Source organism: Antrostomus carolinensis, unplaced genomic scaffold, assembly GCF_000700745.2.
Source record: "Antrostomus carolinensis isolate BGI_N321 unplaced genomic scaffold, ASM70074v2 scaffold26262, whole genome shotgun sequence".
Classification (NCBI taxonomy): domain Eukaryota; kingdom Metazoa; phylum Chordata; class Aves; order Caprimulgiformes; family Caprimulgidae; genus Antrostomus; species Antrostomus carolinensis.
Window position 1 is genome coordinate 21,231 of NW_010298295.1, and position 24,033 is coordinate 45,263.

General features: G+C 50.6%; 1 protein-coding gene across 1 annotated transcript in view; it reads left to right on the forward strand.

Moving 5' to 3' along the window:
- ST14 (ST14 transmembrane serine protease matriptase) overlaps nt 1–14,370 on the forward strand; it is a 20,178-nt gene extending 5,808 nt beyond the window's left edge. Inside the window, exons 2-19 of the mRNA XM_010162413.2 lie at nt 3,467–3,626; nt 3,867–3,994; nt 4,517–4,587; nt 5,048–5,208; nt 5,789–5,824; nt 6,106–6,343; nt 6,517–6,656; nt 7,090–7,187; nt 7,655–7,764; nt 8,466–8,596; nt 8,876–8,980; nt 10,775–10,882; nt 11,718–11,831; nt 11,991–12,119; nt 12,497–12,683; nt 12,854–13,128; nt 13,433–13,569; nt 14,209–14,370. Coding sequence (XP_010160715.2) covers nt 3,467–3,626; nt 3,867–3,994; nt 4,517–4,587; nt 5,048–5,208; nt 5,789–5,824; nt 6,106–6,343; nt 6,517–6,656; nt 7,090–7,187; nt 7,655–7,764; nt 8,466–8,596; nt 8,876–8,980; nt 10,775–10,882; nt 11,718–11,831; nt 11,991–12,119; nt 12,497–12,683; nt 12,854–13,128; nt 13,433–13,569; nt 14,209–14,370 — 2,490 coding nt within the window. The remainder of the gene's footprint in view (nt 1–3,466; nt 3,627–3,866; nt 3,995–4,516; nt 4,588–5,047; nt 5,209–5,788; nt 5,825–6,105; nt 6,344–6,516; nt 6,657–7,089; nt 7,188–7,654; nt 7,765–8,465; nt 8,597–8,875; nt 8,981–10,774; nt 10,883–11,717; nt 11,832–11,990; nt 12,120–12,496; nt 12,684–12,853; nt 13,129–13,432; nt 13,570–14,208) is intronic.
- The last annotated feature ends 9,663 nt before the right edge of the window (nt 14,371–24,033 follow it).

Consider the following 24,033-nt stretch of genomic DNA (forward strand, 5'->3'; position numbering starts at 1 on the left):
AATGCTTGGGGGGTGCTTCAGATCCTTTGCCTTGCATTGAGAAGAGAGTTTGCAGGATTCACTGTTGCTTACCCAGGCTGTGACATGCCACAGATCTTCAGAGCAGCTTCACACAAGTGTCAAGAGTTGGCTGGGGAATATAATGGTGACATGAGGTATGAGGATGGGATAGGAGGAGATCTGGAATACAAAACAAGAGGGCAGGGAGGAGAAAATCTTTGGATCCAGTGTCATATCTGCCTCTAATCACTGGGTAACTTCTGGCAAGTGACAGTGGCAGTGGCTGCTTATGCACCTCGTCCAGAATGAATAACAAAAACAACCTTCTAGGAGTCCCCACACTCCTTTAACTTCTCTTGCTGCTGTGGGTGTCACTGCTGCCTCAGCTTTGGAGCAAGAACAAACAGCCAAAGGCGTGCTGTAAACTCTCAAGCAGAGAAATTACCTAAAGAAGGATCAGATGGTGAGTTTCCTTGCCTGACTTCTTTCAGTCACGCTGCAGCAGCAGGAGCAGCGCGTGTTTGTATGTGCTGGAGGCAGAGGGGAGCTGTGTTTTCCTTCTGATTTAGTCCCACTGATTAGTTTTTCCCATCTATGAGTTTTCTCTCTGCAAAGCCACAACCTGGAGCTCAAAGAGGATGTTAAAATGCACCAGCCACAGTGTCGTGCCATCTGCCCTTGTGTGGTGGTATCTCCTGCTTGCAGCCAAGCCTCACTTTTTTCTGGCAGTTTAATGAAACTGAACTTTGGGGCATTTTGCAGAGGGTTTATTGTTTGAAAACAGGGTTTTCTTTGCTCTCCCAGTAGCCAGAGACCTGATTTCATTGTGCTGTTTCACCACTACCACCCTATAACGTTACACCTCTTGTGCACGATCCCTCTTTCAGGGCAGAAATGCCATCTGCTTGAATTCACCCTGCCAGGGGAGTGTGTTATTAAGGCTGAGATTTAACATCTCATGCTCAAAAATTATTACTTAGAACGCACAGAGACACTGTCTTCTTTCTCCCTGCGAGGATGGGGCAAGGTTCTTCCTCCCTGACCCCAAGAAGTCTGGGAAAGCTGCTGCTGTGTGAACAGATAGATCATTTAAACCCCTGAGGTTGTTTTCTTGCCTGCAGACGTTAGAAGAGAATTATTTTTTCTTTCTATTAACAGCAGCAAATGTGTTGAAAGTCCTGGGAAGGACTTTGGTGCTGCATGGTGGGAGAGGGGAGATGCAAGATTTGTGGCCAATTTCTTCTCTTTACCTGGTTTGAGGGGATTTCTTGCATGATTTAGAAACTGATGGCAGCCAGATGGTTGCTTCCAAGACAGCACATCAAACTCCAGGCAATCTTGACTTTGATTGAAGAGTTTCTTGATTTAGGATGTCTGTATGGATTTAAGCTTTATTTTGTTGTGTCTTCTGTTTTGAAGTTCCCTTGGGTTATGTTTTCAAGTTTTTTCCTGTATAAAAGTCAATCAGGAGTCAGAGCATCTCCCGTGGGATTGTCCTCTGGTTCTGCTACGTCTTTTGTTTCTTCTGGTGGTGGTAGAAACAACCTGATGTGCTTCACGTTGTTTTCTTCCTGCCCAGCCTTGGGTAGTCAATCTCACACGTGAATGAAAGTGAATTCTCCATGCTGGAATAGAGCTGTTAAATTATAAACTTGGATTATTCTGAGAGCAGATGGTGTGAAAACAGGTAGGTTCCTCTGGACTCGGTGGCTTTCTAGTAGGTGTTTGCAGAGGATTAAATTTACAGAGTCCTTTAGAAAAATGTCAGGTAAGGTGCCTTTCTTTTGTAAAGGGCCTCAGGCAAATAGCACAGGGAGGAGAGGCTTTGGTGAGGTGTGGAGGGTGGGAGGAGAGGACTGGGTGAGGAAAAGGGCAAGAGGAGTAGGGGAACGATGTGAGTGGGAGCTGGGCTGCCCTACGAGGTGAGGTTTGGGAAAGACCAGAAGGTGAAACCATTGCACATGAGGGAAGTGCAGCGAGGATGGCTCCTTACCTGGGTCTGCACCAGAGAGTGGGGGGCTCGGAGGTCCCTCTGCCCACAAGAGGCCCTTTCCTGGTTGTTTTTCCTGCTTTTTAGGGCATTGTGACATTTGCATTAAATTAACCCGAGCTGTTAGTTTATGTTTGTGTCAGCCCTGAGCTGAGAGAGGATGGGGTGTGAGGGGACAGTGTTAGGAGTTACCCCTTCCAGAGCACAGGAATGCATTTGAATGCAGCAGATTCAGCACTTTGCTTTGTGGTGTCCTTGCTGTCCACAGCCCCATCCTACTGCCCAGGAAGCTGCTGGATGCCCGGTAAGAGTCAGGAGAGAGGGAAACTGGGAAGGTGGTGGCTGGACAGGTGAGGTGTCCTCATGGTTTGGGTAGTTTGTAGCAGGCAGAGAGATTTTACTACCTGAGGGAGGCAGAAGGAGAAAGCAGAAGGTGTGATCTGCTCTCCCAGCATGGGTTAGCCAGCTCTGGGGAGGAGAGGAAGTGCTGGGGTGGTGGTTTCAGATCTGGGCCCCTGACGTCTGCCCGTACCGAGGACGTTCTGGGGTGTGCGGCATCCTCTGAAAACATCTGACTCTGCAGCCATTCCAATTCCTGCCCCGTTCTGATCCCTGCAGGTAGGTGAGCAGAGCAAGGATGGGAGGGCAGGTAAGGCAAAGGTGTGGGACAGTGAAAAACCCCAGTGCTCCGAGGTTTTTGCAGTTGATGCAGAGCTCTTCGCTGCGACAGAGACCTTCCTCTTCATCACCCGGCCCAGCGTGGGGTGCTGATAGCAGTGAGATGTCACCGGTGTCATTCCTCATGCCTGGGCACCTGCCTTTAGGACCTGCTTTTTTTTTTAGCCAACATGTCTTGTCTTGAGAGTCAGTCTGGCTCTTGGGATGTCTTGTGTGTTCATCTTAAGGTTTTTGGTTTCTTTTAAGGGGTATTTGAGCTGAATGGGACATCTCAAGCAGAAATACAGGGGTATTGTGTTGGGCCAGGAGACATCCAGAGAGCTGTGTAAATGAGAAGGGAGGAAGTAGCTGGGTTTGTTCTTTTACAGGAATGCTATTTATAGCGTGCTGTGCCCCACGAGCTGCGGGTGACACACCTGCCACATAGCAAGGGCTTTGCAGGGGTGAATTTTTATCTGCAGTTTCATCTGCCAGCAGGCAAGAGATCTTGGAAGTTGTGGGCTTGTGACCTACCACAGTCACGGGGGAATGTGTGTGGACTCATCCTGTGATGTTACTTGAGCTCATCACTGGATATTAGGTCCAAAAAGTAATTAAGTCTGTGTGGAAAAGCAAAGCAAAAGCCTTCAGGGGTTTGTCTTGCGGAGCTGCCAACGCCGAGGCATGCTTTGTGCTCTCAGCGTTGAGGAGCTGCTGTGGACAGGTAACTCTGCTCTAGACCTTGTCATGGTTGGACACTCCAAACCAGGCTTTGGGAACAGCCTTTCCCCACCTACCTTCTCTCCTCTCCTCTCCTAGGACATGAACAACCTGGAGGAAGGGGTGGAGTTCCTCCCTGCCATGAACTCCAAGAAGATGGAGAAGCGTGGCCCAAAGCGGCGAGTGGTTGTCACCGTCACGATCGTTGTTTTCCTGCTCATCTCCCTTGTCACTGGCCTCCTGGTTTGGCATTTCAAATGTGAGTTGTGATGTCTGGTGGGTGGGAACGTGGAGGATGATACCATGGGAGCATATCCACATGGAAAAGCTTCATTATCTGGTGTTGCTCACACGTGCCCTCTTTAGCTCTGGGAAGGCTTCAGGAATTGGAGGGGACACCATTTCCACCCCCTGACCCTGATTGCTGTCACTGGGGACCTGCTGTGCCATGGTCCCAGCCCTGCCTGCCCTTTTCTGACTCTGAGCTGTTGCCTTCTAGACAGGAACGCGGCCGTCCAGAAGGTTTTCAACGGCCACTTGCGGGTTCTGAACTGGGAATTCCTTGACGCTTACGAGAACTCCAGCTCACCAGAGTTCATGATGTTGGCCAAGAAGGTGAAGAGCACGGTAAGAGGTTTCTTGCCTCCCTCCTCCTGCCTGCAGGACTTTTTCTTCTTGCCCTGTGGCCATGGGGATCTTGCATAGACAACTGCTCGGAGCTTTCTCGCTTCTCTTAGCTCTCCCCGCTCGCCGTGACGCACTGGGCTGACGCGCTACCTTTGAACTGAGTCTTGGCGTCATGTCTCCAGCCCAGGAGGCTGCCTGGGCAAATCCCAGCATCCCCAGATGAGTCAGGGCTGGGAGCTGAGGTAGGAACTTGTCCTATCTCCGTGCTGAAGCCGTGGCTGGTCTTGCCTTTACCCTCAGACTCGGGGATTCGTTGTGAAAAAAAGAGCGGGGCGAGCTGAGTCTCAGTGCAGATCTGGGCGCTTCTGGGACTCTCAACTCTCCCTCTTCCTCTCTTTGGTCCCTGCAGATTCCTTCACCCATGGCTGCTGGGTATGTGCCCTGATTTTTCCATGGCAGGCTTGAAGCTTGTAGTACTTTTAACTTCTTGATGTGCTGAACAACCTTCTTTAAACCTTTCAGGTGGAGGAGATCTACAGGAATCACGCAGATATCGGCCCTTACCACAAAGAGACGGTGATAACTGCCTTTAGGTGAGTCTTAGGTGCTGTCTGAGCCCTGTTTGAGGGTGGAGGAGGGCAGTGCTGGGATGTCACGCAGCCGTGGACCAGCATTCCTGGGCTGCTGTGGATGGAGGCACCTCATTAGCCACCCTGAGTGACACAGTGAAGGGTGGGCAGTGAAAAGCAAAGTGAAAATGCCTGGTGTTTTCTGCCAATCCTCATGGCTGTGTGCTGAGGGAGATGTCTTGGGAAAATCAAGGAGCCCTGTCAACCACAATGGGTGGTGCCTGGCAGCTTTGAAAGGGACTCCTCGGGCTGGCAGGGGCCTTGGCTGGGTGCAGTTTGCTTATCTTGTCATTGAGAGTCTCCTTTCCCCATGGTCATCCTCCAAAAATAACTCACCAAGTAGCCTGGCCCCTTCTTCTCCTGCTACTAGAGCCCTCCTGCTTCTTGTCCTTGCTCTCACCCCATAATCACCCTTCCCTGGCAGCGAAGGCAGCATCATTGCCTACTACTGGTCTGAGTTCCTTGTCCCCAAGTACCGGGAGGAGAACCTGGACAGGGCGATGGCAGACAAGCAGAGCCTGGTCCAGAGGTGGAACCCTCGACTGCGGAACCCCATGCTGAAGGTGGAGTCGGTCGTCGCTTTCCGTGAGTTGCTGGTTCCTCCATTCCTGGGTGTCTGTGTGGGACTGGGTTGGGGATGTTTCTCTGGAGGGTTAAGCTGCTGGTGGCAGTTCTCCCTCTCCTCTCTGTGTGGGACTGGGTTGGGGACATTTCTCTGGAGGGTTAAGCTGCTGGTGGCAGTTCTCCCTCTCCTCTCTGTGTGGGACTGGGTTGGGGACGTTTCTCTGGAGGGTTAAGCTGCTGGTGGCAGCTCTGCCTTGGGTGCCTTTGGCAGCAGGGACTGTTTTAAGGGTGAGTGCAAGGATCCAGCTTTCCCAGCACTGCTCTGATGGGCCATGCAGACTCAGGGAGCGCTTGAACACAATGTCTTCTCCTCTGAGCCCATCTGGAGAGGGACAGGGATGGATCCTCCCTCCTGCAGAGGAAGAGCTTGATTGCTCACCTCCCTGGAGCCCAGGCAGGAACAGCTTTCCCCTGGCCAGCTTGCAGGGAGAGACCCCACAAACAAGATCAAATCAATGCAGGTCCCAGGGACTTCTTCAGCTTTGCACCCAGGGACTTCCCACAGCTCAAAAGATGACAACATTTCTGTTTTCTCCTGCAGCTGCTGACCCCAGCATAGCTTCCTCCGCTCGGGACAGTAAGTACAGTTCTTCTTCAGTCTTGTAATGGCCTCTTTGGGGTGGTGATTTCCCTTGTGGGATGGGGAAATGCCTGAAGAGAGGTGCTCTGCAGACCTCCACGTGCTGCTTGGAGCTGGTTTTGGGTCACCCAGACTGTGGCAGAAGGCTTGCCATTATCTAGTAGTGGATGCTCCCTGCAAGAGGTGTCTCCCCAGGATGCTGAACTCTGCATCTCAGGGGAAGGCAGGGCAGAACCTCCTTGTTTGCTTCGTTAACTCTTCCCTGCTCTCCTGGGCAGATAGCTGCATATTTGCCCTCCACGCCAAGGAAGGGGAGATCACCAGCTTCACCACACCGGGCTTCCCCAACAGCCCCTACCCCAACAACGCGCATTGCTACTGGACACTGAGGGCAGATGCCAACTCCATCATCAGCCTGACCTTCAAGACGCTGGAGCTGGAGCAGTGCACGGATAACAGTGACTACATCAAGGTGTACAACTCTCTGAGCCCTGTGGAGCCCCACGCTTTGGTCAGGTGAGTTGTCTCCATTAGGTGTCTGTACAGCACTGAGTCCTGGTGTGAAGTAACAGGGTGATACTGAGAAGTCTTGCTGGTAACTGAGCTCCTGTCCTTGCTCAGAGGTGATCTCTGCTGCTTGAGGCTCTCTGCACAGTTGTGTCTCACAGATTTTGTCCTTTCCCTCCTAGGCTCTGTGGAAATTATGCCCCTTCCTACAACCTGACCTTCCTGTCCTCCCAGAACGTCATGCTGGTCACATTGATTACCAACAAGGAGGGGAGATTCCCCGGCTTTAAGGCTGAGTTCTTCCAGCTCCCAAAGATGAAAGGTGAGCAGAGGTCTTGGCCCAATTCCCCCCCACCGTGGACAACTGAGGAGGGAGGTGCAGACATGGCTGTGGTCAGTTTACCAGGGATGTTTCCAGGGCCACGAGACCTGGAAGCAGGTCACATCTTGGTTCTTGGAGCTTACCTTGCCCACAGTGCTCTTTAGCTGCTGTAATGATGTCCCCTGAGGAGGGCAAAAGAAGAATTACACTGGATTAGACATGCAGATTGCTGTATTGCAGGAAGCACCTAATTGATCTCCTGAGTTCTCTCCAAACCTTGGAGCAGAGCTGCTCTCTCCAGAGATCCTCTTAACCTCATTAGAGACTGTTGCATCTGCTTCCATTCCTGCCTCAAGCAATAGCCAGCTAAGGCTTGGGAAAACCACAGCTCTTGGAATCTCTAACCTGTTTCATCTCTCTGCTTATCTTCCAGCCTGTGGTGGGACTCTGAAAGGAGAGAGCGGCACCTTCACAACTCCTTATTACCCAGCACACTACCCCCCAGCCATGGACTGTGTCTGGAACATAGAGGTAAGATAGGAATCCTATCTTTGCCTTAATTAAGACTCTCAAATGAACTTGCTTGTGCAGGGAGGCTTTAGGAGCCGGTACCAAAGGCAGAAGAGGCTGCGAGAGGCCCAAACCCTGTGTGATATTTAGTGTAGCCCCCAATATCTGTAGCTTGACCCAAAAAAGCACTAGAGCGCGTGGGCTTTGGGACAGGCAGAAGTGGTGGTGGAGGAAACCTTCTGCCCTGGGAGAACAGGCACTGTTGAGGGAGGTTGGCTTGAAGCTCTGCTCTGTGTGCTTGTTTGATCTGGGGTCAGCAAGCCAAGCGCAATGACAGTGTGAGCTGTCGTGGCTTTTCAGGAAGGGGAGTCTTTTTCTCATGGACTTTTTTCATTCTCCTCTCTCTCCCCTGCAAACCCTTTTCCCATGAAACTTATTCCCATTTTCTGTGCTCCAGAAAACACCACCGACTCAGTTTCTTTTTGCAGGTTCCCTCTAAAAAGAACGTGAAGGTGCGTTTCAACATGTTCTACGTGCTGGAGCCCGGGATCCCAGTCACCTCCTGCACCAAGGACTACGTGCAGATCAACAGCACGAGGTAGGTGTCAGGGATGAGACCCTGGGTTTGTTGGATGCTGCAGCTGAATCCCCACCCCCCAAATGCTGGGGGACTTGGCATCACGTACAGAGAGGCAGAAACATCTGGCGTGGTTGTGCTTGAATGAGCAAATCTCCATTGTCAGGGTAATTGCGTCGTGATCTGTGATGCATTTACTGTGTGACATTTACTCTTGGCTCTTACACCAACCTGCTGCCAGCTGGGCCAAGAAGACAACTTGGTGGTGACAATGTTGTTTCACAACATTTTGGGCAAGGGAGATGACCCTTCCTTCAAGAAGGAGGATTTCAAAGTCAACATCTTTATCCCTGGAGCTGGCTGGTTCCTGCAATGGTGCAGATGATTCCTACCAAGCTGTGGTGGGATGGGATCCTGCTGGATGAATCCAGAGGCAGGGTGGATCTGAGATCAGAGACATCACTGTGGCAGGCAGGGGGTTTGGATGATCTCGCTCCCAATCATTTCCATGGTCATAACTTGGCCCAAACCTTCTGCCAACAGCAGCAGAATTCAGCTCTTTGAGGTCCAGCAGTTTGTGGTGGAATCAGACCTGCTCTCGGTTCTCCTGCGTCTGTGAAGTGACCCTTTGTGCTGAGTGGGGAGTTGAGGGACAGAAGAAGGTTTCCTCAGTGCTGATCTCTAACACTCTGTCCATCTTCGCCCTCTCTCTCTCCCTGCAGGTACTGTGGGGAGCGTTCCCAGTTTGTGGTGGCCAGTACCACCAACAAAATCGAGGTCCGGTTCCACTCAGACCAGTCCTACACAGACACTGGTTTCTCTGCTGAGTACCTGTCCTACGACTCCAGCGACCGTGAGTTGAAACCCCAAAGCTTTGCCCGAGATCTGGACTTTCCCCTCCTCTGCACTTACACTGCCCTGTAAATCGGGAAGCACGTTTCTCCAGGGGGATGGGAACACGTCTTTTGGGTTTTTTTTCCTTCAAACCTCCTTCTATTCCTGCTCTGTTTGGAGGAAAAGGGGTTTTTCTAATGTTAGCGGGCTCAGGGAACGTTGTGTGCTTTGGGGAAGGGATGTAGAGGAGATAACTAGAAGGTTCACGTGTGGGTTTATCCCTTTCCTCCCCTCTCAGCCTGCCCTGGCAAGTTCACCTGCAACACCGGCCGCTGCATCGACAGGAGCATGCGGTGTGACGGGTGGCTGGACTGCGTCGACGGCAGCGATGAGAGATCCTGCAGTAAGTCTGGTCCTTTGTCTTTTGGTCTCGTCACGTGTCCTGGTTTTTTAGCTGAAATAGAGCTGGTTTTTCTTTTTAGTAATTAGAAGAGTGATATTTTTGGTTTGCAGCCTGTGAGAGACACTGATAACGTACCAATGTTTACATTTTTGTCGCTGGAAGTGGAGGACCTTGTGTTCTGTTAGTCCACAAGCACGAGATTTAAAGGGGGGGAGAAGAATATTTAAATTAATAAACTTAATTAACAGTTAGATATGCCAATGGGGTATTCCACATCATATCACATCATGTCCAGTATATCAGTGAGGGGCTCTTCCTCTTTTAACTCTCCCTGGCTTTCGCTCTGGCTCTGGCTCTCCTGGGATTGCGGTTTCGGTTCGGGATTGTGGCTCCTCCGGGATCGTGATCTGGGAACGGGCCGGGCTCGGTCAGGAGGGGGGTGAGCTACAACATTGGGTATCATTCACTTGCATATTTTATTGCTGTTATTATTATCTTTACTATTTTAATAATTATTAATAGTGTTATTTTAAGTTTTCTCTCTATTATTAAACTGTTCTTATCTCAACCTACAAGCCTCCTTACCCTTGCCCCCCCGGTCCTCTCCCCTATCCCCTGGGAGTGTGGGGCAGTGGGTGAATGGCTGTGTTGGCTGCTGGCCAAGGGCCAGCCCAGTGAAACCATCACATCACGGGAAGGTCTGCGCCGCTCCGGGGTGGCTGGGGTGGGGATTTTTGCTCTGGGATTGTTCTGGGTAACACGCTGTCCTGGTTTTTCTAGGGCAGAGTTAATTTTCTTCTCAGTAGTTAGAATAGCTGCAGTTTAGGTTCAGCGTGAGATTTGTTATGAGGAGATTGTTGATGAGGTACTGAGCCTTAGTGCTGAGGCTTCCGCTCGCCTCACACACCAGCACCCGCGCTGCCTCGCTCCTCAGGGCTGCAGTGAGAGGCACTCCGTGTGGGGATCCATTTGGGATCCTTTCCCAGCGTAGGAGCTGTGGGTTCCTACTAATCTAGTCCCCTCCCAGTGGGATCTCCCTCCCTTTCCAGTCCTTCCCAGCTGGGAATGTGTTTTTCCATTTAATCCTCGAGGCTGTTGTGGGTTTGGGTGAGCTGGGTGGTAGAAAGGGACATGGAGGGGGATTGGACTGGATGATCTTTTGAGGTCCCTTCCAATCCCCAACATTCTGTGATTCTGTGATATTCTGTTACTGAACTGGGCAGGTATTGCAGAGCACATCTGGGAAACCCGTGTGATACAGGGGAGTTGTTTCTTTGGATGTTTTTCTCTTGGATGAGCAGAGCTAGATAATGTCATTGTCCATCCAGGGTCTGCAGTTAATGAGAGAGGATGGGATTCCCTGGTTTGGGATCTTGTTCCCGGGTAAGGGGCTGTATTCAGAGGAAGGGTGTCCTGCTGGCCTGGCTGCCAGCACCATGATCTGGGTATCTCAGGTGCTTTCCCATCGGTTGTAGAATCAGTTGTTGCCTCTCATTGTCCTGCTGCTGTAAGATGAGCTTCAGCCTTAACTGCCTCAGCCTTAACAGCTCTCCAGATAGTTTTATTCTCCAGAGCAGTGGCAATACCGAGCTATAGCCCAAGTGTGTTGTATTTTCATGTACAAGCTGCCCTGGTGTGTTCCGATGCGCTTCTTCCCACGTTTTCACTCCCCCTGGGAGAGCTGCCCAGGTTTTTCCCTGATGCTGCAGCAGACGTGATGGGGGACGTGTCACGGGTGACTCCACAGGTACCTTTGCAGATTTGTGCCCTGATTTCTCACTCTTTTTTTTCCAGCCTGTACAGACCAGCAATTCAAGTGCCGGAATGGCTGGTGCAAGCCCAAGTTCTGGGTCTGTGACAACGTGAATGACTGTGGTGACAACAGCGATGAGCTGCAGTGCAGTGAGTAACTCACCCCGTGGGCAGCAAGAGCAGAGGTGTAGGAAACGTGGGCTTTTGGGAGAGAAAGGGCTGAATAAATCATAGAATCATAAAATCATAGAATCATAGAATGGTTTGGATTGGAAGGGACCTTAAAGCTCATCCAGTTCCAACCCCCCTGCCAGCAGCAGGGACACCTTCCACTAGACCAGGTTGCTCAAAGCCTCATCCAGCCTGGCCTTCAACACTTCCAGGGAGGAGCAGCCACAACTTCCTTGGGCAACCTGTTCCAGTGTCTCACCACCCTCACAGTGAAGAACTTCTTCCTAATATCTCATCTAAACCTCCCCTCTTTCAGCTTAAACCCATTTCCCCTTGTTTTGTCATTAACTGCCCTTAGGAAAAGTCCTTCCCCAGCTTTCTTGTAGCCCCTTCAGGTACTGGGAGGCCACTATAAGATCTCCCTGGAGCCTTCTCTTCTCCAGGCTGAACAGCCCCAACTCTCTCAGCCTGTCCTCATAGGAGAGCTGCTCCAGCCCTCGCATCATCCTGGTGGCCTCCTCTGGACTTGTTCTAACTGGTCCATGTCTCTCTTGTGTTGGGGGCTCCAGAACTGGGCGCAGTACTCCAGGTGGGGCCTTACGAGAGCGGAGTAGAGGGGGAGAATCACCCCTGGTGATTCTGGTGGTGTGCAGTTGAATGAAGAAGAGATTGGGGATGCAGGAAGTAGGCGTTGGTGTGTTGTAGCTGCAGAAGCTTTACCTGTTCTAGGGGGAAGGGAGATGGTCACAGCCGTGTGTCGGAGGTCCTGTGAGGTTTGTGTCCTGCCCTCTCTCAGGAGCTGCTCTTTCCCCAGGTTGTGCAGCCGAGAGCTTCAAGTGCAACAACGGGAAATGCGTCCCCGACGCACAGAAGTGTGACGGCAAAGACGACTGCGGGGACGGGAGCGACGAGGGCAGCTGCAGCCACGGTGAGGATGGGACCTGCCCTCAAACGCAGCCTCTGGTGGATTTCCTCACGTCCAGGCGTCCTGGCACATGTTTTTTCACAGGATGGCAATGTCCTGGGGATGGGCAGAAGAGGTGAAGGTCTCCCAGAACTAACCCTTCTCCCTTTGTCCTTCCTGCAGCGGTTCACGCAACGATCCCCTGCAAGGAACACACCTACAAATGCCACAGCGGGCGCTGCATCAGCAAACAGAACCCGGAGTGCGACGGGGAGAGGGACTGCGAAGACAATTCTGATGAGGACAACTGCAGTGAGTGCCCTGGGGAATGGGGGCACACGGGTTTCTGGGCTGGGCCTCTTAGAGAAACATTTAAGTGTGGTGGAGAGAGAACCCCCGGGCTTTTCTGTGCGATAGCTCGAGCTGGAAGTAGCCAAGCTGTGTTCTTTAGCAGCCTGTGTGTTGTTCAAGAGGGTTTGCACAGATCATCCAGGGGTTTGGCTGCAGCTTTACAGGCTTGGCCAGTCAATATTTCAGCAAATTGAGTGTTTGTGCTCCTCTGCTGATGGCATCAGCCATCCCTGTCACGGGGAACGGGGCACTTGTGCTGTGGGAGGTGTCATCTCAGATGAACAAAGCGTCGAATAGGAATTGGAGTCACCAACTGTCCCTTCTCCTTCCCACCCCAGACTGCGGGATCCGCTCCTACACCAGGAAGTCACGGATCGTGGGTGGCCAGAACTCGGATGTGGGAGAATGGCCGTGGCAGGTCAGCCTCCACGTCAAGGGCCAGGGCCACATCTGCGGGGCCTCGCTGGTCTCGGAGAGCTGGCTGGTGTCGGCGGCGCATTGCTTCGTGCAGCTGCAGGGCATCAGGTAGGTGGGAGCTGGATCGAGGAGTGTCTGCTGCAGGTGGGACCCCGTGACGGTGGCACTTCCATCTTCAGGCATTTGTCTCAATAGGAAAAACCCAATTTTTACAGGGATTTCTCAAGAAAACTGTTGTCTGTGAGCTGGGGCCTCACCCTGCCCTGTGTTTCATGCAGGTACTCGGACCCCAGCCTGTGGACAGCCTACCTGGGTCTGACCGACCAAGGCAACCGCGACGGCGCCAACGTGCAGACCCGCAAAATCAAGCGCATCATCTCCCACCCCTACTTCAACGATTACACCTACGACTACGACATTGCCGTGGTGGAGCTGCAGACCCCCGTCACCTTCTCCTCTGTCGTCCAACCCATCTGCCTACCCGATGCCACCCACAACTTCCCCGTGGGCAAGGACCTGTGGGTGACTGGATGGGGAGCGACCACTGAAGGAGGTGAGTGCTGGTGTTGTCTTGTTTTGTCATGTGGCTTTAGGGAAAAGGGGGTGAGGGGGGTGCTGGCTGGACATGTTTTAAATGCATTAATTTGCCTGGAGTCTGGAATCAAACGAGATGCCCTTGGGAGCACACAAAGGTGATGGAAAAACATTATTAAGAAAAAGTGGGTTGTTACAACAGGGGTGTACCTGGCAATTAGTTGGTTGTTCAGAGCCCAAATGAAGCGTGCAGGGGAGGGAAATGCTGCTTGAAAATGCCACGTGCTTTATTTTTTACTTACACTGTCCCTCCCCCCTCACAGGCAGCGGAGCCTCCATCTTACAGAAAGCAGAAATCCGGGTCATCAACCAGACAGTGTGCAACGAGCTGCTGACGGACCAGCTGACGCCGCGGATGATGTGCGTGGGGATCCTGAGCGGCGGCGTGGACGCCTGCCAGGTAAGCCAGCCCTGCACCAACACTCGGGTTTATCGCTGTGAGGAGGAGCTTTAGTCAGGGAGCCAGGCTGTTTGCTCAGCCTTGGCACTTCCACTCATATTCCTACACTCCAACACACCACAAATCTACGTGGGATCCACCTCGATTTGGACAACGGACGCATTGGAATGGGCGTGAGCGGCGATGCGCGTCAGCGCAGGACTTAGTCTCAAAAATCAACACATGACAGTCTCCAAAAACGCAGGACTTAGACTCAAAATCATCTCAGCAGGTAAGAGAACACTGCACCCACACTCCAGTTTGTTACTGGGAGCCTTAGTTAGTGATAGGCCACTTGTTTAGCTCTTTATTCTGGGATTTTTTTTTTTAATTTCATTCATTACTTAAAAAAAATTGCACATACATGTGAAACCAATATTTAATTGAATTGCCATACTTAAAATATTTTATTTCAGTTCATTACTTAAATATTTGTTTCAGGTGTATGTGCAAATTTTTTAATTGATTGAGGAAATTGGAAACACCTGTCTCAGTCTAAACAAATATCTTTGATTGAATTTAATGATTATTGTTGTTTATCACTTTGCATGAGGATAATGTTTGGGGTTGGTGCTTATGCTACTGTTCATTTCTGTGCAGGGGGATTCTGGGGGTCCCCTGGTCAGCGTGGAGTCCAGCAGTCGGATGTTCCTGGCTGGTGTGGTGAGTTGGGGCGATGGCTGCGCACAGAGGAACAAGCCTGGAGTCTACAGCCGGGTCACCAGCCTGCGAGCCTGGATCAAAGAGCACACAGGCCTTTAGGGACATGCTCATCCCTCTGTGGACATGGACAGCGCTGGCTGGAGACACTTGGTATTGTCATTTCCACCTGGCAGCCTCTACTGTGAACTTGAACCCTCCCTCTACCTCACCGCAAGCGCCTGGGACTCCGTGCACACTGAACAGCCAGAGCTGGTGGTTTGGTTTAGCTCTTAGTGTTCTCACATCTCAACTTGGAAATTTATTATACTCCAAACACTGACTTCATCTTTGGGTAAGTCAGCACAGCTCCCATGAACAACTTGAATGAGTTCATCATTCAATAGATAAGACATTAAACTTATAAAAAAAATTAATTAAAAAAAAAAAAAGAAAAAGGACAAACACTTTGTGTTTTGAGGCAAATTTTATTGGGACAGGTTCAAAAACAAGCTTTCAGAATATTTTCTAAGTCCTGCGTTTGTTTTCAAACGGCCGTCCGCACCCCTTTCTCTGGTGTTCAGTCATGGGGGGGGGGGAAAGGGAGTTCTTACCATGGTTTGGGAGGAACCCCAAAGGGGATCCCTCCCTTAGTGTTGTCCCACGCTGTGGTCGCCTCCTTCATTCCTCTGCTGGCCCTGGAAGAGGATTCCTGAAAGGGAATTGTGGCTGGCAGTTGCCATCACTCACCCCGAGGGCAGCAAACAGCCGAGTGGCAGGACCGGGTTGTGCCTTCACACTACACAGCTTCTTCTGAGCTCCAGCTGCTGGGAGTTGTGCTGCACTTGGTGACTTCCCCTTCTTCCTCCCTGTGACAAAGGGCTTTGCTCAGTGTGGTCCTGGAGCTTGTCCCCTGCAATGAGAACATGGGTGAGCTGTGCCAGACACCACTCTTAAAAAAAAACCTTCTTACTTCTGTAAATAAAAATGCAACACTGTGACTGGGCAATGTGCTGATTTGCTTTATTTTTTTTCCCTTTTATTTTTTGTTTCTTTTATTTTTTGCCTTTAGAAAAGCACACTCCCCTCGAGTTCAGTTAACCCCTTCCTCATCTGTAAATACATTGTTTTGTAAAACTCTATATAATAAAGTGCAGACACTCTAATAAACTGGGATATTTTCTAATACTCTGGCTGTGTTGTTCTTCATGAGCTTCTGGGGAAATGTTCCTCACCCAGGAAACCTGCAATGCTAAAGTGGGGAGCTGAGCTCCTCCAAGGAACACACTTTAATCCTGTACCCATCCCATGGACAGCAGCTTCACCATCCTGTTTTGGGCATCTTGAAGAAAACAGCCAAACTCTGGTGTTTTCCAGAGTTCAGGACTGAAATTGAGCATCACACAGAGCAATTCTTTCCATCTAGAAACCTGTAAAAAATCATCCCCGCAGCCCAGCAGACTCACCTTCCACAGCAGCATCAGCACAGGCCACAGCACCATCCTGCTTCCCTCCAAACAGGCCCTAGAGAAAAAGCAAAAAAATCATCCAAATTATTTCCAGCATCCCAAGTCCAGTGCAGCTGGTTTTGTGCAGCACAGCTGCTCTGTTGCTGCTGGGTTTTTTTTTTCTCCTGGAAACAGGAGGATTTTAATTGTTTTACAGTCTCACCATTGAGTTTCAGAGGCAGTAATGGTTGATGGATCATCCAGGATGCATCAAAAACCAAGCTGTGAGGGCTTGTAGGATGGTCTGTGCCTCAGGACTCTCTACAGAGAAATCAGAGTTAAGGAACATTTTTATTTCTGTTTTTACACAATGCTGCAGCAACAGAAAAAGCAGCTTTGACTGTGGCCACTCGCTGACCCTGATCTCTGACACAACATTGGCACATGGGTGGACATGCAGCAAGTGCCAGGGCTGGGCTGGGTGCCTGGGTTTCCCCACAGCTCTGTGCTCTGGCAGAGTTCTCAGCACCACATTGGGGACAGAAACACTTGTTCTGGTGCAGTCTCCCTGAAACCATCTGTGAGATGGTCCAGTAAAGGGCAGCTCTGCCTCAAAGCACTTCCAGGACTGGAGAAAGACACCTCTGACTAAAGCACATTGTGCACAGGATCAGCAAGACACTGGGCAGCTGATTGCAGGCTCCAAACTGCCATTTGCTGCCTTCCTCTCCTGAAATTGGCCAAGCTCTGCACTCAGTTTTTTTCCCCAGCAGAAGCAAAAAAGTTGCTTTGGGCACAACGTGCAGCTCTGAAGCAATCTGCTGCTCCTGTGTCCCAATCACCCTCTGCTAAAGACGCTGCTGCCTGGAATCTTACCACCTCACACACACTCAGCCAGTTCCTGCAGCTTCTCCTACCTCTATCTGGACCCTCTCTGCTGTCTCATTAATGGGGTGGGCTCCAGATGACTGCTCCTTGTGCACAGAAGTGTTGTCTGATCCTCACAGCTCACTAAAACAGGGAATGAGAAAAGTCAGACAAACCCTCAAAACTGCTGCTCCCCACCTCCAAAAACATTTTATGACCAGAGTGGCTCAGCTCTTGTCATCAGTAAGAGGCCAGAAACCCCTCCTGGGGGTTCAGCTGCCTTCCCTCAGCTGGGGCACTCGTGGATTTTCCAGCTGCACAGTGCTGGAGCAAGAGATCCTTTCCAAAACAGCAGCAGCTTATGAGATGCAGCACACTGCACTGTTGGCCACAGGGGCAAGTTCATCCCTGAATTCCTGCAGGCATCAGGCAGGTAACACTGGACACCAAACGGGACTCACCAGCCACCCACCAACCAGAGACAGGGTCCATGCAGGGTCTCTCTTGCACAAAGAAGATAAGCAGCAGTTTGTGGCACTGAGCTATAAAAGCAAATAAAAGCATGAATTATTTGATTGCACAGTGTCCTGGTTTGCAATCAGTCCCCCTGGACACATGTCCCCTCCCCAAAAGATTCCCCTAAATTCAAGGGCTTACAGATGATATCCAGGAGATACCCGGGACAAGAGGGTGCCTGACTGAGGACTGCACCCCAAGGACCTACATCCACAGCACTGCAGCCCTAAATCAGGGACCCTGGAGCTGCACACCCCTGTCCTGGCCTCCTGGATCCAGCCTGAGCCAAGGGGACTGCACGCTGCCACGCCAGCCGCCCCATCTCGTGGCAGATTTGGGAACACCAGTTCCTCCCTGTACAACTCCAGGACCTGTACACCCTGTGCCACAGCACCGCCAGCTGAATATCACAGCCAGCCACAGCTGACCCACCTCCTGGGGACGTAAAGGCCTCCCTGAGCCAAGCACACTGGGAATCTGTCCCATTTTCTCCTCACATTGTCCTGCTTGCAAAGGTCCCAGCATCACACTTGCCCCTGAATTTTTTAGCCTGCAAAGCACCCAGCTGTGCCTGCTCCCCACCATTCCACAGGGCACTTCATCACACCAGTGACAGAACAGTCCCACCTGCTCTGGATGCAAGAGAAGAGGAGGAGTAAACCAGCTCACCTGAAGGCATCAAAGCCCAGCAGTGGCCCCCAGCACCTGCACACACAGGGCTGCAGTGGGGTGGGATGTTTTGTCACTTGCTGAGCACAAGATGCAACGTTTACTTGCTCTCTGTTGGGCAAGAAGAGTGCAGGAGATGCTTTTCCAGGCAGAAGCATGAATCCTGTGGAAGCAAAACCAGAAAAGAAGCATGTTCAGACAGGTTTTATTTTACCATCACCCACCATGGTGAGGTGTGACATCTCTTCCTCCCTAAAAGCCCTGATGACAGGCTGGCACTAAGCACACGCGGGGCTTTGGGGAAGCCAGCTCAGACCCAGGCCACACAGACCCACAGCAGCAGGGTGGTCTCCCAGAGGCTGGCTCAGCCTCACAGCCTTTCCTTGCAGCACACAAGCCAGAGCACATGGATCAGCAGTGCTCCTCAGCTGTCACTGGAGATCAGCTCTACACTATCATCTGAATCATTGGGGTGAGGAGATGATTTCTTAAAAGCCTTTTTGGCTCTGGCAACAAATTCATCCTTTCTTTTGCCAGCACATTTCCTCTGTGCCCCAAACACACACGCACATGTGTAACCAGGATCCCATTACCTGGGAAGACAGCACTGGCTTCTGCTCCAAGCAACCTCCTGGTGAACTCATGATGAAGGGCTCCTTCCTCCCACCACAACAGGCTTGCAACATCAACCCAGCTGGAGGGGGGTGACTGCAAACCTTGTGTAACATCATCTGATGCATGAGGGAGGCAAGCAGAGACAAAACACACCGGGCTTGCTCTTGGCAAAGCTTTGGACACTTGTTTATTGTACATGTAACTCAAGAGGAGTCTTGGGAGAACCACCAAGAACATGAATGGATGGCTTTGCTATGACTCCAGTGTCACCTTCATGGAGAAAAGCCATGAAGCAGCAGAGCCTTCTGCTTTGCTCTGGTAATTGGGAAGTGATGGTGTTGAAGTCTTCCCAAGCCATCCTCACTGTTCAGCGTGTGCAAGGAAGACACAGCAGCGCTTGCCTACACCTGAGTTCAAGGGTTTAGTCCAGTTACTCCTCTTCACAGCTCCTCGTACTCTTGGAAAAGAAAAATGGACATGGATAAAAAGATTCTTGCAACCAAGGTACAATAAGGTCCACCTTGCCCTGAGAAAATTATTGCAGCAGGACTAAGAAACCTCAGCTGCTGCTCCTAGAGAAACCAGCCCTCCAGAAGAATTAAAAATAAGTAAAAATCTGAGGAATTACAGAAAAAAAGGGTCAGGTCCCTGAGTTCAGACCCCACTAGATGTCTCTCTCGGCCAAGGCACAAGGGCTCCTGAAGCATTCTCCTGTCCAGAGAAGCAGCCAAGGGGCAGGTCTGTAGGCTGCAAGTCCCAAACCCCAAGGCCAGATGGGAAGGAGTCAAGAGGAGAAAGAAAGAACGAGTGGGCAGGGATGGGAAACAAGTGTAGGCAGCGCTGGATGGAGAACTGCACTAGGCAGCTCCCAGCAGCTGGCCTTGCCTGCAAGGTGCCTCAATGAGGTAAAAAAACCAGCTCTGAATCAGCCTGGAAAGTCCCATCCCTCAGGTTAAAGGTCCAAGTTTAAGAGTTTGCTGATGGCCAGCAGCCCACTCTTTTTTCCTCCCCCCCAACCTCCTATCAGTTCCCAAACTACTCCTCCTCTGAGCTCTCAGAGGCATCAAACAGTCCTTCACTTGTTCACATTAAAGAAAACAAAACAAACAGCTTTCAGAGCCTAAATGCTGCATTTCCTTTTGATGCAGTTGCGTTATTTCTGGTACCAGGGGATTTAGGCAACATAAACCCAACTTCAGTTTGTCCTCAGAGCTTGCAGGGTTGAAACACCACAGAACTGGGGATGGGAACTGTTCACAGTCACCCCAAAAAGTGGTAACACAAGGGGTTGGTATAATCAGCAGTTTGCAGGTGGAGCAGAGTCAGCCTTGTCCCCAGGCACACAGAATAGAAGAGGGTCTGACATTTGTGTCGCGTTGCACTGGTCGTCTTAGTAACTGTGAGAAAAGCAAAGAGATGGGGGAACCCAGTGCAATTATTGGGGGCAACCTCTCACCCCAGGAAGCCAACACAAACAATGGGGTCAGGGAACAGAGAGCTGAGAGGAGGATTTCATGCTGCAAAGGTTGGGGAGGGGGAGGAGGAAAGGCTGCATCCCCTGGAAGTGAACCCCCGGCAATGCTGCCTGGAGGTCAGCACCCCGAGAGGCCAGTCCCAAATGGGAACAGATGACTTGCAGGAGGCAAACCACCAGGAAAACATGCCAGGGTTTTTGGGAGGAATTATAGCTGATGAATCAAAGGAAAACATCCCACACAATTGCTTGGAAAAGCTTCTCACACAGCCTGGCTGGGGCAGGCCAGCTGCTCCCCTGGATGTGCACAGCAAGAGGACCAGGCTAAGGGTCTGCTGATGCATCCAGAGCTGTGTGGAGCAGGATGGTCCATAACCCTCCTTCTCTTGGATGCCACATCCTACTCCAGGCAGTTTCAGTCTCACAGCAGTCTTGGGTGCTTAAAAAGCACTTTTGGGATCAAAGATTTCACCCAGGGCACATAAAGCACTTTCTCCTCCTCTTCTTCATCTAAAAAGCTTTCTGTTTACTCCAGACAAGGAATCAAGGCTCAGCCTCGCTCAGAGAAGCCCTGCACGGCACCAGACTGACACCCCACAGAGGGTAAGCTGTGGAGAAACCCTCTCTTCGTGCTCCCTGCCACCAGTGACGGGCACAGCAGCTGCACTCCTCTCTGTGACTCACTGAACACACAGCACAGCATCTGCCACCCTCCCAGCCCCTGTGCCAGCTCTCCTTCTGCTTGGCTGACCCCTGCTCCCCTACCTCCTGTCCTTCTGCTTGGCTGGCCCCAGATGTTGATGCACACCACAAGTCCCTCACTCTTGGCTGGCTCTTCTACCAGCAGAACTCCACCATGCTCACGGTGATCATCCCCACTACCATACTGGATCATGTCCTTCTTCACATCCAGGTGCTTGCTCACTCCTGCAACTGAGCATGGTAAGGTTTAGGGGAGACCTTGCTTCCTTTTTCTCCAGCATATGCCCAGCAAACCCAGTGAGGATGGAGAGCCAGCATGTTGTCCAAGTAGAGCTGAAGGTGGGGGAAGCTCTAGAGACATTTTAGGGATTGTCTTACCTAGGAGACAACAGCCTTTTGCACAGCACATGTGCATCAGTTCACACTACCATGTGCTGTAGTGCCAGCCTGTCCCTAGGAGCTCTGAAGAAAACAATTAGATATAAAAAAAAAGCAGCTTGCAGCATCCAACAACATCCCTCACAAACTACTCAGCTCAGGTTCTCACCTCTTTCCTCCAAACCATTTTAGGACTTGCAAGCAAGAAAGCAGCAAGTTATCTCTGGCCTTCAAATCACCACTTGTATTACTGCTTCACATCGGTATCTGTGCCAGCAGGGAGAATCGTTTCACATGCCACCGTCTCCCTGCTGATTTGTTTCCCACACGTATTCCCCAGTTTGCTGATGGGGAGAGGAACAAGGGGAGGGGGGAAAAAAAAGATTAAAAAAAATTAAATCCAGCACAGCAGCAAAGACTTTAAGTGGATTGTCTCCATAACATCCTTCAACAATGATCTCAATCCACTAAGCAGACTTGCTACCTCACAGTTACTCAAACTCTTATCACAGTTGAGGGCTCACTAAGTGCTGAATGTCTCAGCCACGCTTGGTTTCTTTGCCCAGCAACTCCAGCCTAAATTGTGCTGCTAAACTGGGGCTCTGCAGCTTGGAAAGGCAAGTACCACCAGCTATTCCTAGATCATGGCTTTGGCTTTCTCCAACAAGACAGGAGTCTCCTGCTACACCCTGCTAACCCTAAGATCAAGAATGTCCATTAAACAATTATTTTTAAGCAGATGAAGCTGGTCTCAGGTCCACATACAACCTGGCAGGGAGGTTCTTTCACACAAAGAGCATGTGGAGTTTTTCTTCTACCTTCCTCACCCCATCATACAATCCCTTCAGCAAGAAGAAAAGGCCAGACCCTAATTTCCATATTATCAATAGACAAACCTGAAAAGGAAACACAAGAGCAGCCTCTCAGTAACCTGCAGGGGACAGGACACAAACCTCCAGCCTGGTAGTTCCAGGCTGAGTGTCAGGGGTCAGTGTCCCACTGGTGGAACTCATTTGTATTCAGCACTGAGCATCTACTAGACCTAGTCAGAAGACAAGGTATCCACTCTACCTGACTTACAGCCTCTCTACGAGCAGTCCAGAGGACTTCTTGATGGGATGTTGGAGTTCCAACACAAGCAGCAGCTTCTGCTTTTAAGAAGCCACTACGGGACATGACAACCTGAGCCACAGGTCAGTTGTTTCCCTACCAGGAGCAAACAACAGCAGGACTGGTAAATCTACCATCATCTGGAACAAATCCTTTCTGTGGCACTCACCAGCATGGGGACCTCAGCAGAGGCATCTAGTGATCTTTGTGGTAGCCCAGCTTCTTTGTGCATGGCTACAAGACACAGCAACAGACTGGGAGGGCATGCAGAGAAGCTAACTGGCAGGACAGAAAGACATGTAGTGACAAGATGAGTGGACAGACAGCACCTTTCAGCAGCAAGTGCTATACCCAAGGCAACACTGCTCCTTAGAGCAACAGCATCCTGGCCTGGAGTTCGTTGGCACAGGTAAAACCTTTCACATCTGCTGCACTTACAGTAAGAAGGATGACAGCTTCTTTACCAAACACACAGAGCTTCCAAAGAAGAAAAGCATGGAGGGTTGCCTTGGAGACTGCAGTAAGCAACGTGCTGCCAGATGACTGGGTCTCATACCACAGCAGGCACTTGCCAGAAGGGTGATCTCAGCGGCGTGCTCTGTATTATCAAACATTCCTGAAGGAAAGACTGAATCTGTGCAAGGATGGGGTGAATCAGGCTGCATGGAAGGTGGTTCTTTATGTTGCCATTAGTCATGTTCTTTGGCTTTGCACCCATCCCCCCAGCATGACCACAGGGTTCATCAGAGCAGAGAAACCTCTCTTTGCTGAGAAAGCAGCAGTTTGTCTCTTGGCATGCAGAGCTCAGCAGGGCTGGTGTGTGGTACAGGGCTGCAAGAAGAGCAGGGACCCACTAACCACCCTCTCTAAAAATGCAATTGCAGCATCTCTCCCTATGCCTGGAGAAATCAGGGTAGAGAATGAGGGCTGAAGACCTCACTGCTCATTTCAGATCAACAATTAAATGGTTTGTCAAGTGATCCTTGACAAAAAACCACACAGAGCTTCCCATCACATTATTACACTACCACACACCTCTTCACCACTAGCAACCTTCTACCCTGCTCTAAATATTTCTATTGGACTTGCTTCTAGCTTTGTACCTTGCACTCTTTCAAAGTTTATTTCTCCCTTCTTGTGCGTTTGACAGAGTATCCAAGGTCTGATCCCACTCATCTTTCATGGAAAATGGCTTTATCCCATCATGACCAATCTATTTAGCAGACGATATTTTAAGAATTACTTCAGCATTACAGTCAAGCTACTGGTTACACAGCACTGGCAGCACAGACAGGATTAGCAGAGAAAGTGATCCCTGGGAAAGCCTTCAGCTTGTTAAGGAAAGAAATAAATAAATCAAGTTTCTTGACTAAGTGCTAGGCACAAGCAAAACCTACAATAAAACCAGCAGTTGCCACACATTCAGTTTACCATGTAGTTCAACATTTCAGGGGTGATCTCAGTTTCCACCAGCTGCAGAGATGCTTATAGTCTATAAAAGAAAACCTTCCACGAAATAACTCCTGTGAAGAAACTGCACTATCAGTGCTTGTCAGTCTTCAAGACAAGTGTCACCAGAACTTTCTCCTTTCAAAGGACTTTTTATTCAGGACATGTGTGGAAGTGACTCAAAGAGTTAACCAGGACTCAAGTAATTAGAGGAGCATTAACCCACTGTAGCTTTGTGTTGGCTGTTCTTCCAGTGTGGGGCTGGAATCGAGGAGGGGAACAGATCAGGTGGAGGATTAGGAAAACATCTCTCATGGTGAGAAATCTGCCAGGCTCCCAAGGGAAAACAATGAAAGCCCTACTGCTTGAGTCACTTAGAACTGGACCCAGTACAGGAAAATCTAGTGGAGGGAACAAGCCTTCCCCCATAGGGGGAAAATGGAGAGGTTGGATGACCTCAGATCTTTCCCATCTCCAGTTTTTGTGGTTCCAGAAATTTGCAGAGGCAATACCTGTGCTGTGTAAGCAAAGTCAGATGGTTAACAGTTGCTACCAAAG